Source organism: Ambystoma mexicanum, chromosome 1p (genome assembly GCF_040938575.1).
Source record: "Ambystoma mexicanum isolate Mex_15411 chromosome 1p, UKY_AmexF1_1, whole genome shotgun sequence".
Classification (NCBI taxonomy): Eukaryota; Metazoa; Chordata; class Amphibia; order Caudata; family Ambystomatidae; genus Ambystoma; species Ambystoma mexicanum.
In genome coordinates, this window is record NC_090921.1 from 162,227,478 (window position 1) to 162,244,044 (window position 16,567).

The 16,567-nt window shown below is 46.9% G+C and overlaps 1 protein-coding gene across 1 annotated transcript in view; it reads left to right on the plus strand.

Moving 5' to 3' along the window:
* DVL2 (dishevelled segment polarity protein 2) overlaps window positions 1-7,771 on the plus strand; it is a 454,758-nt gene extending 446,987 nt beyond the window's left edge. The window contains exon 15 of the mRNA XM_069645872.1: window positions 6,853-7,771. Within this exon, the coding sequence (XP_069501973.1) occupies window positions 6,853-7,301 (449 nt within the window). The 3' untranslated portion in view covers window positions 7,302-7,771. The remainder of the gene's footprint in view (window positions 1-6,852) is intronic.
* Window positions 7,772-16,567: the final 8,796 nt, after the last annotated feature.

Sequence of the window (16,567 nt, forward strand, 5' to 3'; positions counted from 1 at the left end):
AACTGGGATAAAACCACAAACAACACGGTCCCGGGAGGATAGCTCGGCGGCCACGTGCTCGCCTTGGAAACAAGACACGAAGCAACGCAGGTTCAATCCCCAGGTCCGCGCTTGGAAACCTGTTGGTATTAAGCGCCTTATAAATACGCAACTAAGAGACATATTCCTGTAACGGCACCTTGATGCCCCTGGGCTGTGTGAGCGCTTTAAAAATAAATAAAATAAATAAACACATCTCTTCTTGCTTCTCACTTGTGCCCTGCATAGGAGTGAAAGGGGCTAATACACCATAACACTTGAATTACTACTAAACTTTCTCACTTCTTAAAAAACTCGGTCTACCTGTTAAGTCCTGACTAGTCACCCTGCTGTTTGATTGACAGCAGAATGTGAGAAACCTGCTTTAAAAGGTGAGGGTTTTGGGACTACAGGCAGGGTCAACCACTGGGAGAAACACCTGATGAAGAAACTGTGAACAAAGCTTGCTGCAACGTCCCGCACCTTTGAATTGCCCAGTAAACTTCTGCTGCAGTGCTGACCTCCTTTTTCAACCTTCACAGAGAAGCTCCGGACGTAACGACTTCTCCCTTTTGGGTTAGTGGGACCAACTAACACAGAGACAAACTCCACTGGACCACCATCCCCGACTGTCAGTGCTTCTTCGTTGCTATGAGAGCCCAACGCCAGTGGTCGACGTCTGCCACAAATAAAATCCGGCTAGAAGCTCCAGGATACTCTTAAGGATCATCCAGAAACAGGACCTCCAGGTCCAGAGTCCCCTCACCAGAGTGCAGGACCGAGGGAGCAAAGAGTCCAACCGGTGTCCGAGATCCACAACGCTGCTGTTTGCTAAGTGCTGAAACCGCAAAGTGCAGCTGAATCGAAAAGAGCCTGTAGCTGTTTATGACCTCCCAAGTCCCGCCGCAGGAGCCCTCCAGACTTCCTCCCTCTTGTCTCCACGACTAAGGGTTAGGAACTAGTGTCTGCACTGCTGTAGCAAGACAGAATCCAGCTGGACAACTCTTCTTCAAACCAGAGGTACTGTTTAGGCTTGGGGTACTTAACTTATTGCCTTTAGCTACGCTCTTCTCAGTTGGGAATTGCATTGGCTTACCTTTTTCGAGTCGATTTCAACTCCGGTCTCACAGGCTTCGCAGCTTGTGACCCTACAAGTGATTTTATTCTGAACTCTCTAGCTTTGTGCAATACGTTGATCTAAGTGCATTAGATCCATAGGTGTGTCCCAAATTACTTTGGATGTCCTGGCTCCCTGAAGACACTTCGTCCATTGACTTTGATATTGTTTGTCCCTCATAGGTGGTACCTTCTGTAAACTTGGTACTGCTGGGAAAGGCTTATCTAGACTTCATTGGAGGATTTAGTTGTCCTCACATTTGCTGAGGAACTGTTCCAGCCTTTTTAATTCCCTAACCCTTTTCTTTCTGCAACCTCAGAATCTGCAAAGTATACTTGTGTGATCTATAAATGGCATTACTGTCCTTGTGATTGAAGTCTTGTCCAGGTGTAGGAATTGTGTAAGAAGCATATGCAAAGATTATCCACTAACTTGTTTTGATTCTGAAAAGTAATTTTAAAGTATATTTACATTGTTACAACAAATTGCCTTTTTAAAGAACATTTATTTAAAAATGTATGTTAATTAAATCATTATTTATAATTAAAACCGTGAGTGTTACTTGGCTACTTGTATTTACGGATTTCATTTGTACAGCTCACATTTACCCCTCTTGAGATGGGCCTGGCTGCTCAGTCACCTTAGCAACTTGTGTAATACAGAGCTATACCAAAAGGTGCGTTACCTAATACCAAGCAGATAAGTGTTGTGTAGTCTCACACAGTGTGACTGCAGCAATTCTTATCGAACACCAGCTTAACCACCATTTCATCTGTCCTTGGCAAAGGGTGGGCATCTGTTTTGGTTACTGAATTCAAGGCCCTATAGTCAGAAGCTAGGTTATTTGGTACCTGCTTTTGGCACTAACATAGCCCATGGACTTGTGGAGTGTTCAATTAGTCCAAGGTCAAGCATCTTGTTGACCTCTTATTTAATGTGATTCCTCACATGATGTGACACCCTGTATCCCTGGCTTTTTACAGCTACACTATCACCAGTGTCCATGTCATACTGGCCCAATGAGTCAAGCCTGGTTTAAGTGAAAACAGAGGCACACACTGAGTTAACAAAGCTTTGCACTCCTCCTTTTGCTGCAGTGTCAAATTAGAAGAGAGTTTAACTCCTTCTATAGACCCATCTGAGGGGTGTCCCTTTAGAAGATATGGGAGAGGCTCACTCTCCTCCTTGATCGGAAGCTAAGAGCAAAGCTTCTATCTGTAGTCTAGAGACACAAGCTTTCATGCAGTTGATATGAAAGACCCTAGAGACCTCCTTGGGGTTTGCCCAAGTCTACCAAGTAGTTGACCTCTACAAGCTTGCTTACATCCTTGAAGGGTCCTAGTCATTTAGCCTGTAAGACCCTCTTGTCTTACTGGAACCATTCTGAGAACCTGTTGGTTTGCAGTAAACTCCACCATGTTAGCCTTCTGGTCATGCCATTGTTTGACGAGAGCTTGACCAGCTTTCAAATTCTCAGAAGCCTCCTCTTTCGTGCCATCCTCTGTTTGAGGCCTAGCACATAGTCGGTAATTGGTACTGGCTTTAGGGTTGGAGAACTCTCTAGAGCCTCCTTAATAGGGCCAAATGGCCTCCGACTGGATGACCAAAGAGGAGCTCAAAGGGGCTAAAGCCCACTCCAGCTTGAGGCATCTCGTTCTAGGCAAAAAGAAGGCATGACAGTAGAAGGTGCCACTTTCTTCTAAGCGGTTCCTCTAAAGTGCCAATCATGCTCTTCATAATTCTGTTAAACCACTGTACCAACTTATTTGTTTGAGGGTGGTAGGGTGTTGAGAATTTGTAGGTGGCCCCTCCACTCCCCTGACCCCCCCCTAAAGATTTTCCACATGGGATGCGTTTAGTGGGATGCAGAATATGACCCTCTGTCAGATACAACCTCCTTAGGAAATCCTACTCTGGCAAAAATACCAAGTAGGGCTTTAGCCACTGCCTGAGCAGTAACAGTTATCATTGCTACAGCTTCATGGTATCTAGTGGCATGGTCCACTAGAACCAATATACAGTGGATGCCTGAAGAACTTGGAGGGTCTAGGGGACCAACAATGTCATTCCCCACCCCCTCAAAAGAAACTCGCCCCCCCCTGTCCCCCAACTGGGAAAGGCACTAAAGGTGCCATATTTTTGAGCCACTGCTGCCAGACAATTGGCAAGTGTGACAACTCCTGCAATGTTTTTCTATCTCTGCACCCATCGTGGGTCAGTAGAAGTACAATGAGATCCTCTCTTTGGTCCTTTTTGAACTCAAGTGACCAGCCAGAGGGACTTCATGAGCCAAATGCAGAAATGTGGATCTACATTCTTAGGGTACCACCAGTCTCCTGGGGTCCCCTGGAATAGATTCCATAGATTCACTGTTGCGGAGGCCATCCCAGTAGAGCCTGTGCTTCCCAGGTTCTTGCCCTTTACTCTGGGAAGCTGCCTGCTGACGCAGACCTTCAAGATAGGGATCCTCACCTTGCTCTTTCCCCTACTAATGTCTGTCCTAGAGGGTCCAAGCAAGGTCTGCAGCTCAGGATGGTCTCTAGAATCAAGATCCTCTAGACTGGGTTGAATCCCCTCCACCTTTGACTCATCAGAAGATGGTTCTTCAGGGGATTCTTCTGTCACCAACTCGGCCTCAGCTGTTGGTGGGGGGTCACAGGTATGACCTGGAGTTTTTTTTACATGAACACTATTCTTTGAGGAAGATTTGGGCTTGATGCCCACCTTTCCTTTGCAGACTCTGGATTTCTCCTTCGTCTCAGTGGGAAGGTCTCTTAAGGTTGCCTCCCTTGCTTTTCTTGTCAGCTCCCTTCTCTTTTTAGGAGGCTTTGGTGTACTGGAAACTACACCCAGGACCTTCAAGTCATTGCCTAAAAGTACCCTACCAGGCACTTCAGATAGAACACTTAGTTATGTTTACAGTCATGTCATTACATTTAATGATCACTGGCAGTATGGGACACATTTGGACTGGACGTCCTGCTAACTTGGTAAGCTTTCTGGGAGCCTTAGCAACTTCCTCAGGTTGAAAGAAAAGTTAATCTACCACAGTTATGCTGGCTGCACTGTCTCTAATGCCAGGGATGTCCTAACCATTTACTAACACACTGTCTTTATAATACTGTTTAGTATTATCAGGAATGGAATTATAGAGCCCCTATTGTCTGTTCCCACAGTCCCAGGGAAGTGTGAAAGCTAGCACCTGTAATTCACACGTCCACATGTGTGAAGACTAAGGAGACGTATGGGATCCCAGGTTTACCCTTACATCTGGGATTTCCTTTCACATGGTCACCAGACCCTCAGACCACTAATTTCCCAAATGTATTTTGGAATAGGGGTTCCTGGTAACAGATCTCTGGTTTGGGTCCAGAGGTTTCACTAGCCCTATACGGTTGTTTATTGGGGAATTTACTGTTATGTTTGTGGCCCTCTTATGGGGTGTGGAGGTTGCAATGTTACTTCTCATCTTTCTTATGCTTCTTCCCATCCTCTTTCTCGTGAGCCCCAGAATCCTTGAGTATCCTGTTGGTCAGCAGCTGGTGCTAACCTCTTGGGGTCATTCTAGTCAGCAAGGTGCTGTCTCTGCTCTGGCGGACAGGCATCAAAAACACTTTCTAGCATAAGACCTCTCATAAGTGCTCCCCTTGTATCCCTTAATCCACCAATCAGGCTTTCACGCACCCAAGTGGCCCACAAGCTTCCAACTTTCTTCTTGTGGTCCCTTAAACCCTTTTCAGGTATTGTGAAGGGATCTATCCAAACCTGGCTATGAGAGCATTCTTTACCAACTGGTAATCCTCTCCATCAGCACTATTCAACTCAATCACAGCCATTCTGGGGGAGCCTAGAGATAACCCTTGGAACTAATTTACTCTCACATATGCCTTGCACTTTACATGTAAACTCAAATGTACCCAGCCAATATCTGTTTTTACATCTCACCCAATCTTTGAGGAGGCATAGGCTTCCTGAAGGTGTCTGGCAATGAAGACTCTGAAAACGAAGGAGAGTCGGGAGACAACCTTTTCATATCCTACTCATGTTGCATCTTTCTCCGAGTTGCAGTTCCTTCCTTATTTCCTTTTCTTGAATTTCAGATTGTATCTCCAGTTTTCTGAACTCAAGCTGCATTTTCTCCATTTGTAGAACCAGCTCTGCTGACATGTTCGAGATAGGTAACTGTGAGGCTAGGAGTTTTGGAGGTGGAACAATAACCATATCATTATCCACATCTTATTGTACCTCACTTCTTGGAAGATGGGAACTAAGAGTCAAACTTTACCCTTGATCATCTTCATGCATATCAATTCTGGGAGTAGGGGACAAGCCTACTCACAGTAACTTGGTGAGAAAACAAAGTTTGGATCAGTTCTCTCCTTTCCTTTTGTACTGAGGCTGCTCTCTTTAACATAGTTTAGTTTATCTACTGTCAGATTGATGAGAGCCTCGGCCTTCAGGTTTTCCATTGTTAGTCATTTAGTAGTTCACAGTATAGTAACCAGCCTTGTGGATAGTTTCCAGGAGTTGATGTAATCCAGCACTACTCAATCCCACTAGCTGTAACACCAGTCATAAGGGAGTTTTCCTAAAGTCCACTTGTGGTAAAACTTCATAAACCTATCCCTTGGCATACACGTCCCAAACTCTTGGTAGAAGTCTGTACTGGCCAAAGGATCTTGGTAGAATGGCAGAGCTGTCAGGCTTATCATAGGACGAAAATGTGAGTTGTAGGTAAGTACACTGAACCCAGTAAATTAAATAGTCAAATAAACTCTTACACAGTAAATGCTATATTACAAATGTGCTTTTATTCGTATTTGCACAAAGAAGATGGATAAATACTTATTTCACTAACCAACACACATAGGAATTCCTAATACTTGTCTAAGGTGATTACTTCAATAGTAGTTGCTAGCAGTTACAATTGTTGCAGAGTTTGCCACTAATAACCATTCTATCTTATTATCGGTACTCCCACACACTTGCGTTACTTCAAATATACGGTAATTTTATTTAGTTCGCAAAACCACATCAAATGGTCTTTTGCAAGGAACAAGTTGGGTTATAGACACAGCAGCAGTATTTAATGTTCTAGAGACAATTTTCTTAGTGTCTAACATTTTCAAAGTCCAATCCCTAACTATACAAAAATGTCAGTGTAGGAGTGGAGTCAAAGTCTTAAGAAGTAGCAGAATAGCAAAGTTTCACAGAATACTTTCAGTCTCTAGGATAAGATACTTGGCAATATAGCACAAGTTGGGGACCCTGCAAAAGGACTCATTAAGGGGACACAAGCGGACATAGTTGGGTCAGAGGTAGGGTGGACATCCTTGGAGACACCTTCATGCATGCCCCCTCCCTGACTGTTACGAGATAGCGTAATTTCATCAAACCGCATTATGGTATTTTTTCCTTTCCCTGAGCACTGCAGGTGAACTTGCTTGTCATCCGGAGTGCGTTCTAGATTACATTTGTACTTACGTTAATGGGAACATGAAGTCAAGAAACATTTATCTTTGCATAGATTCCAGTCATGGAGTAAGACATTCTCATTGATTGTATGACTGAATAAAGTTGACAAGTACAGCTGTTCCCTTTTTAAAGAGCATTTTTTTTTTTTTGAGCAGTACTTTTGTGTTGTATATTTGTTTTTGCCTCTTCAGGATTTAACATGGTTCTTCTTTGCTTCTTTCCCCCCTCTGCTGGGCGCACAGGAAGCCGTAGCAGTGGTTCCAACCGCAGCGATGGAGGACGCCCCAACAAAACGAAGGATGATAAAACCGGAGATTCCAAGTCAGGCAGCGGCAGCGAGTCGGAGTTCTCCACGCGTAGCAGTGTGCGTCGGGAGCACGGAGCCAGCGAGCGATCCGCTCCCGCTAGCGAGGGTCCGCCACGGAGCCACCACAGCATGGTCAGCAGTATCCGATCTCACCACTCACTTCACTCCTACGGACCCCCCGGGATGCCATTGCCATACAACCCAATGATGGTGATGATGATGCCTCCCCCCTCAGCGGCGGCGGCGGCAGCAGCTGCTTCTGTGCCCCCTGGCGCCCCTCCAGTGCGGGATCTGGGCTCTGTTCCCCCAGAACTGACTGCTAGCCGCCAGTCTTTCCACATGGCTATGGGAAACCCGAGTGAGTTCTTTGTGGATGTTATGTGACTATGAACCGCTTCGAAGGAAAAACACAGCACGCTTTCTCAAACACTTGGTGTTTTTTTGTAAGTGACATTTGTATTTGGTACCTGCCCATTCCCTGCGGCCTCTCGCTGTTGAAGACCGAGCGGCTGGCTCACCCTTTTTTAAAAATGAATTCCCTTTTTTATAGCTTTTTTATGGTATCGATTTGTTTTAATATCAAGATACTTTTTATAGACGTTTTCGGTTCAAAATGAAAGGAAAAAAACTCTTCTGCCTTTAGTTCTCTTCTTGTTTTAGCCCCGCCCCCAACAGATAGCAAAAGCACATAGTTGGGGATTGTGCCGCATGTTTTTGCGCCTCTGTTTAAAGCAGAGTCTGGTGCTCTTTGTCCACCTGGTGGTATTGCTCGAAGTCTAGTTGCCGCCATTTGCTCCCTTTTTAGCTGCGTTTTAAACTAACTAGAGCAAAATACATCTGGCTTTATAAAAACATCTGAGTTTGATCATTCCAGTAAAGAGTGAGTAGGGCATATATGTTCCTTCTTTAAGGTTTTAGTTTGCTCACGTGCAGAGCCTTTTCGCTCAGGTACTCGAGTGCCAGCCTTTTTAAAAAACCTCTTGCCCTAATCATTTTAGACCTTTGTTTGGAAACCGCAAATTTTTACCCCTGCTGCAGAGCAATGAGATTTATTTCAACTATAGAGAAATTGACGTTAAATAGCACCGCTAAAGGTATAATGTGAACTCGCTGCTCTGGGCCCGGGGCATGCCGGTGCCTGTGGTGCTCAGATATTGGTGGAAAGTGTACAGATGCATTTTGAGCCAACTTCAAGGCTGCTCTGTTCTCGCCGATTGCCTTTTGCCTCAATACAGGCACGATTGGTGCCCAACGGGGCTGCACAATTTCTTCCAGAGTTGAACATTCAGTAGTAAGGTTTCTGCTTGCTACCCCATTCCTTATGCCTTAGTGTGGGCGGCACTACAAAGACTGTTACATTTTGCACAGGCCTAGGATTTTCTCCCGCAGGTACCTAGGCCAGCCTGTAAGTGACATGTTCTTGAGCCCGTTGGTGCCTTTAACTTGGACTGGACAATGCACTCACTCCATTTTTTTCTAATTTGAAGATTTTACGGTCAAGGACTTCATTGAGCCGTAGGGTACGAAGGACCGGGTGACCCTCATGACTATAACCCAGCCATCTCTTGCTGTCCCGGTGGCACAACATTGTGAGGTTCCATTGTGCACATAAAGAACAGACTATATGTATGAACTGTTGCCAAAGTCATTTCATGCCACAAGTTACCTCCCGATTTGTATGAAAACAAAGAAGAAACTGTAAAAGAGGGTGGGAGGGGCATCATGCTCCCAAATTCTTAGTATGCCACACTGCCCGTCGCCAAATTGTCTTGTTTAAAATAAGTGGGGGTTAATAATGTGTCCTGCTCATTTCACAATGCTAAGGGCCCTTGATGAGCCACCCCTAAAATCAGAGGTACATTTCTTTTCTGTACTAATACTTGTGTGGGGCTCCTTGAAATGCACTCAGAAATGAAGGCACATGATATGCAGTCAGCAGGAATTTAATTTAGCGCGGAAAGAAAAGATCAGCGTTGAAGGTCCAGCACACTACCCTGTCGCTGTCGAAGGGTCCATCCAGGTTGTGGTGCTTCCTTGCATAGTTTGCGTTGACTTCTGGGAAGAGATATGGAAGAAAGCTTTGGGAGGAATCCCATTGGGAAGTGATTGTGGGCGAGTGGAAGGCCTCCTCAGAGACCTAGTTTTGGTGTTGAGCTGCAAAGCGTACTCTAAGGCGGAGAGATGCTTACCTTGCTCTGAGCCGAAGATTTTTCCTGCTATTGCAGACAGTTAACCTCCACATACCTGGTTAAAGGCCCACTTAATCCCCCGCCCCTTTGGTTTCTGAGGTACATATATTTTCTGGACAGTGAAGTCAAGATTTTAATAATTTAGACTAGTGGTGGTAGTGATCAAGGCGCACAATATGAATAGACTTTGTTTGCGGTCTCGGGCGTGTGGCAGATTGGCCAGCTGTGATACTAATTACATTACTGCTGCTTTTTGGGAAGTCATTCTGCATACCTTGCTTCTTCCTTCCTTTCATTAATTTTACACCCCCCACTCCCCTCTCTTCTTACTCATTTCATCACTCCTGTTGTATGGTCCTTTTCTTTGTCACTGCAATATTAAACCAAGGAATGTTTGTCAGCCCGAAGAGAGGAGCAGTTAAAGGGGAGTGGACTACAGTCTAGACGTAAGGGTTGAAAAACACTTTCCCTGGAAGGTCCAGGACTTTAATATGCTTGCTGTGCGGGGTTTGAAATGTAAGATGCAATATTAAAGCAATGACAGCTTTCTGTGGAATGTTTACAAGATTAAAGCGCTAAACCATGGAGTGGGCAAGAGCCTCCGACTATGGAGAGAATTAAAGAGGTGGGGTCTGGCTCTGAATGGAGTGTAAGGGGAGACCATGGCAAAGGCGACTGAAAGATGTGCAAGAAATATGGTTCTAGCCTTGGGGAAAATGCAGACCAGCTGCTATGGCAATCATGAGTATGGATGTTCCATTTTGTTCATGGAGAAGTGTAGGATTGGAAGCGTTGGTCATGTGGGGGAGGGAATACAGGAAAGGAGCTTCTGCCAATCCAGAGTTAAGTGTTGCCTCTGCCCGCCAAGAGTTACAATGGTTCTGTTGACCATAGAGTGTAAGATATTGGTCAATTTGTGTAGAGTAAGTGACTCTGGCTATGGAGAGTGTGGGGGGGTCGGGCACTTCTGGCCACTGTCCGTACAAGTGGGAAATCCGCCCTGGATAGAGAGAGAAAGATTGGTTTCTGGCCATGGATAGTCTGCATATCGAGGCTCTGGGCATGAAAAGGGTGTACAAGAATGAGGTGGTCATGGCTGGTTATGGGACACTTCAGTGGGCAGAACTACTCCAGCTGTACCTGCCACAGTGCTGGCTAAGATGGGCCTTGAGAACCTGATGGGGGCCATCTGGGCATGAACAGCAACTATAGAGACTGTGATCATTGAGACGAGCGCCAGACTGCTGCAAGCCCTTGGCATATAGGGACTCGCTGTAGAATTTGGTTGGTACGAAATGCAACATTCTTCAAAAGAAGACTTGAGCACTGATGCTCATGGGATGAGTGGAATGTTATCGCACCTTATTCCCCTTGTAATGGTACTACTATTCATCAAGTAAATGTGATCTGTGGGGGTTGATTCATTTTAAGAGTGGAAGACTGTTCATGATGTATGTGTGAGATTTGCTCAATTCTATCGAATGCCACCTATCTGATGGTTATGTGAGTAGTGCTGAAATGCGTGAGGGTTCAGAGGCTAATTCGAGAGGAGCGGTGTGGGGCAGAGCGTTCAAACACTAATTCTGGAATACCCTGAGGGTTATATTTGCACTGGAATTAGTAAATATGAAGGATGAGACTTTTTTGGTTTTTTTAGAGCAAGTCAAACCCTTGCTCTGCAGTACATCTGAGCGGCAGAATTAGCTTGGCGTATGTGTGAGGAATGAGACCGCGCAAGTGGGTTAAGACGCATGCTGGAAAAGGTGTTTCACTTGCTCTGGTATGTGTATGTATGTACGTACATGCATGCTTGCATCAAGCCATTTTCTGGATGAGTCCTTGTGGGAGGGGTAAGATAGTAACTAGAATGAATGTGGGGCAAAATGCTAGTTATACAGTTTGAGGGATGTACGAAGTATATAGTACCTATTTTGCCATAAGGCATGATTCTAATGTAGAGAGTGTGTGAGAGACTATGTATAGGAATATAGCTGCCAAGTGGCCCATTTCATTTCCAACCTTCAGTCCGTTCTGCCTTTTTGGCTATATTATTCTGCATTGGACTTGTAGTTTAGTTTTTTCCCATGGAGTCCGGACAGTCTATGCCTGAGGATTATATCAGAACTCCGGACTGTGCATGAATGTTGTGGCATCCGCTCTGGAGTGCGTTTGGGCAGTACACATGTGCTATCTCTGGAGTAAGTGAACGTTGTGATACTGCTTGCAGAGTACATGTTGGCTGAGAGGCGATATGTCTGGAGTACATGTGATGAGTAGGCAAACCGTTTCCGCAAGTGTGCATGTGTTGCCTGCCACTATCGGTGAAGCATGGGTGTGGTTATATACGATCTCTTGAGTGGATGTTAGTGAAATACTACTTCTGGAGTTGGAGGCTAGCTCAGGAGCATATGAAGATTGACAGTAGCTTTCTGCTGTGTGTGAGGTTGAGAGATAATTGCTGCAGAGTAGTTGTGAGTGTCAGCCACTTGCTCTTGTGTGTATGAGGGAGTAACACTGCCTCTGGGGGTATGTTTGAGTGGTGAGATGAAAGTTCTGGGCTGTAAAGTGCATGTGAAACTGAAGCGTGCCATAATGTGCATGCAAAGAAAGTGGCGCACTAGGCGGGTGCAGGTTTAAAAAATACACTAACGCTGGCATACATGTGAAGTGAAGAGACACGCCTTGGGATACACTAACTTGGTAGATGACGCCAGCTCCAGCATGGAATAGGGCAGCATGGTAGTAGGCATGAAGGACGCTAGCTGAAGTGCATGTTTGGACTGGAAAAATCTATCTGCATAGTACATGCGACATGTTTATGACACTAATCATTGAATCTTGGAGATCGGGATCTCGCCTTTTTATCACTCCCTGTATCACCAGCTTTGCCCTTCTGCTCCAAAGCCTTTTCCTCTAGTTACAAATCTATTTTAACAATGTATTTATTTTAGTTATTTGTGTACAAAAATAAACTATAAATAAAGAAGTAGCTTTACAAATGTGGCGTGCCTTCCCTCTTTTGTGACCCCCAACTTAATGTGATGTTATGTTACTGATGAAGTTTATCATCCTGTTTGGGGGCAGTCTCTTTTTCCTAACGCCTTGGAAACTGCACTTTTGAGGGCTGTCTGTGAAAAGGCTTACTTACGTTGTTCGTTCTTAAAGGATTAAAACTGTGCCCCTTGAGTGTAGACCCTGCAGCTATATATATATTTCTGAGGCTTGTGAAATCTGCTTAGATCACATGCTGTGCATAGGCCGACATCTATTGGAAGCTGCGGAGTATTACAGTTTGTTTTTCGAAACTCGAAAATGGGCGTCGACACAGGGCGTGTCAGTAATACTATCCCTAGTGTGACGTCCACTGTACCCAAGATCCCTCACGCGTCTAGGATCCTCAGATTTTTTTTTCCGCCATACTGGTCGGAAGCATTTTGTGGAGTCCCCTGGCCTTAGCCATACTTTTGCTAAAATATTAATTTATTTACATCCTTCCCCATCCCAACGTCGAACTTCGACACTCGACGCCGGCTGGAGAAGAAATCGACCGTCGGCTGCTGCACGACGGATTTGGGCCTCGGAAGGCCTCTGCCCTGGTATATAGGTACACCTTAAACATTTCCTACACTTAACAGCCCGCTGCCTCAAGGTGCGTATGGAGGGTGCCCCTTTTCAATTCTGCCCCAAGTGCAATCGCAAACACCTTTGGGTCGACAGGCACGCCACGTGCAATCTCTGCTTGCCGAGGGACCACCCCGAAGCCAACTGCAGAGCGTGTAGTAGGTTTAAACCCAAGACACTTAAGGACCGTTCGACGAAGCGTTGGGCCCACCACGCCAGGCAGGCGGCCATGGCAGCGGAGGGCGACGGCAGCGACGCCGTACTTTCAGACGGCGAGGGCATTACAGCGTCGAAAGACAGCCGAGCGCAGGTCCCCGACCTCAGAAGGTCGTCCGGCAGGGCGGCTATGGGGAAGACCCCCGGCGACACAAGCGCTTCACACACCACACACACTAAACACACGAAGTCCAACCAATACTCGACAACGTCAAGTTCTCGGAAAGAGGCACAAACAGAACGGTCGATTCGGTGTCCTCTGGGCGTTCTCGATCGAGATCGCCGCATGACTCCAGGCAATCATCCACTCTTGCCAAGAGTGCCTCGCTCCCTAGGCTAACAGAAGTTCGATCGTCGGAGGACGAAGACGACTTCCACCCCCAGGCCGTGCTCCAGGAGTCGGAGCCTGCAGACAAGATCAGCGAGGCCCCACGCTCGAAGGACAGGGACTCTACCCCCGATCCTCGACGCCAGGCGTCGAAAACCTCCGGAGCCACAAAAGGACAGGGAAAAATGTTTCCACTCACGGGGAGGGGGGAAAACAGCAGAAGAAGCAGCCTTTGCACTCTTCCACACCTGTGAAACACATCACTCCCCCTAAACAGACAAACAAGACCAGGTCCGCTGATATGTCTAAAACCAGCAAATCTACTCAAGATAAATCCCCGAGACTTGCTGAGAGAGTCATTCCCAGTTCCAAAAAATGGTCGAGTGAAGACATAGATAGGGTCATGTCAAGGATGTCTTCTTTGGCTGACTTTTACGATAAAAATCCAGACCATTTCCTTTCGTATGATCCACAAGGGGCGACACCCTCAGGCTCTAACGATCCTATCCCCCGAGTAAGAAGCCCCGGTTTGAGACACCGATGAGGTCTACAGACCCCTTCGAGGTACAACCATACTCACGACCATACTCACTGTATCAAGGAGAGGCTTCCTTTGGCGAGGACCAAGAATTTGGCATGATAGACGAGCAAACCGGGACGGGCTACTATGGGGATGATGAGGACCAGGAAGAGGAAGACCCTGAAACCTACAGAGTAGATGCCCCGGTAGAAAACGAAGCCCCGGTTACCGACTCCCCTGTCGATAACCAACCCCTCCTAAACGAGGTTCTCGCACGTGCAGCAGAACATTTCCATATTGACACCCACGGTGTCCAGGAGGAGAGGGACTTCGCAGAGGAGTTAGTGGGAGAAAGGAGGCCTGTTGCCCAGACCATCCCTATCCTTAAGTCCATTCAGCGAAGAATAGAGCCGTCCCTGGTGAACCCGAAACTCACCAGAGCAGTCAATCCCAGGGTTGAAAAACTTTTCAGGGCAGCCCAGTCTGACCCTCTCTATATAAGAGGACATCTGAAGCCAGACTCCCTAGTTGTCACTAACACTCGTAAGAGGGCTGGAACACCCTTGTCATCGTCCGAAGCTCCTCTTGACAAGGAGAGCAAAAAACTATATGGTTTCGGCAGGAAAGTAGCCTCAACGTTCGCCTATCAAGCAAGGATTGCAAACTCCACCACCCTGTTGGCCAGCTACAACTGCCATCAGTGGGAAGAAGTCGCGGCACTCATAGCCTCTGCTCCGGAACCTTTAAAGGGCCAGTTAGCTCGGATTTCCGCAGAGGGAAGAGCCGTGTCTGGTTGCATTTTGAAAGCAACTTTTGACACCGCGGACAACGCAGGCAAATTGATAGCAGAAGGCACTGTTATCAAGAGACATGCGTGTTTACGGCAGTCTGGTTTTAAGGCAGAAACCCAGGCATCATTGTTGGACAAACCGGTGGAAGCCGATCTGTTTGGTAAGGCGGTCGAGGACGCACTGAAGAATGCCAAGGACGAATACGAGACACTCAAGTCCCTTGGCCAGTTAACCAATAAACCCCCTAACCAGAGAGGGAATAGTAATTTTTGTCGCCCACGCGGCCAAAATTCCCAGAGAGGATCAAACTATTCCCAGGGGCAGGGCACACAGTGGAACAACAGCCAACAGTCTACCCAGGGTTACGGCAGGGGTAACAAGAGAGGTCGTGGAAGAGGCAGAGGCAGCCCCAACAAGGGAGGTGGCACGCCTCCACCAAAGCAGTGACTCTCAGTTCAGGGTCCCTTCTCACGCAACCCCAGTAGGGGGACGCATTTCCAACTTCACCCAGGCTTGGGAAGGGATCACCTCAGACAGATGGGTGCTGTCAACAGTGTCCACAGGATATTGTATAGAATTACTGCAGCGTCCCCGGAACCACCCTCCACGACAAAGAATACACTCCTTTGAACATCAGAAGATCCTTCTCGAGGAGATCGCCATTCTGCTAGAAAAGGACGCGATAGAACTCGTCCCAGGACACCAGGTAAACAAGGGTATCTATTCAACTTACTTCCTTGTGCCAAAGAAAGATTTGACAATGCGCCCAGTATTGGACTTGCGGCCTGCCAACAAGTATGTCAAGCCCCAAAAATTTCGTATGACCACGCTACAAGAGGTAATCCCCCTCCTAAAAAAGGGGGATTACATGGCAACCTTGGATATGAAAGATGCTTATTTTCATATTTCCATGCTCCCAGCGCACAGAAAATACTTGCGCTTCAAGGTGGACAGTCGCCACTACCAATTCAAGGTACTGCCCTTCGGGATAGCTTCAGCACCAAGGGTGTTCACCAAGGTACTGGCGGTGGCAGCTGCACACCTACGCAGGGAGGCAATCCCAGTGTACCCTTATCTGGACGACTGGCTCATAACGGGGGAAACCCCAGGAATTTGCAGGTCAAACATTCAGAGGACTATCGACCTCCTCCACGAATTAGGCTTCTCCATCAACGAGAAGAAGTCAAGTCTGGTGCCAAGCACCTCAAAACAGTTCCTAGGAGCAATCCTAGATACTCAGAAAGGGTTGACCTTCCCTTCGGAAGAGAGAATTCGGAATATACTACTGCAAATTCCACATTATCAGTCAGGTCAACAAATAACGGTACGCAAAGCAGTGCGGTTACTGGGCATGATGGCGTCATGCATTTACCTGGTCCCCCACGCGCGTCTGCGCATGCGTCCCATGCAGGAATGGTTGGCGAAACAGTGGTCTCAGGCAAGTGGTCAGTGGGACGATCTAGTGGTCGTTTCGCCAACACTCGTACAGAGCTTACACTGGTGGACAAGAGAAAATCTTGCAAGGGGAAAACCCTTTTACGATCCAGAAGTACAGGCAGTGGTGACTACAGATGCATGCCTGACTGGGTGGGGAGCTCACCATCTCCACCACACAGCTCAGGGTCTCTGGTCTCACTCAGTAGCCAAGAACCACATCAATCTGCTAGAGCTTCTGGCAGTATTCCGAGCGCTTCGGGCGTTCAAGCCCCATCTGCTAAACTTGTCGGTGCAGATCCGGACGGACAGCACGACAGCCATGTTCTATCTGAACAAACAAGGAGGGACTCGTTCGCCAAATCTGTCCAAGCTTGCCCAGAAAATCTGGATATGGGCACTCAGACGGAACTTCTTCCTGTCATCACAACATGTTCCAGGGGAGCTCAATTCCCTAGCGGATGCCCTAAGCAGAGACTCCCTCCCAGAAGAACACGAATGGGTCCTTCACAGAGATATCGTAGAAGATCTCTTCTCTCTGTGGGGTTTCC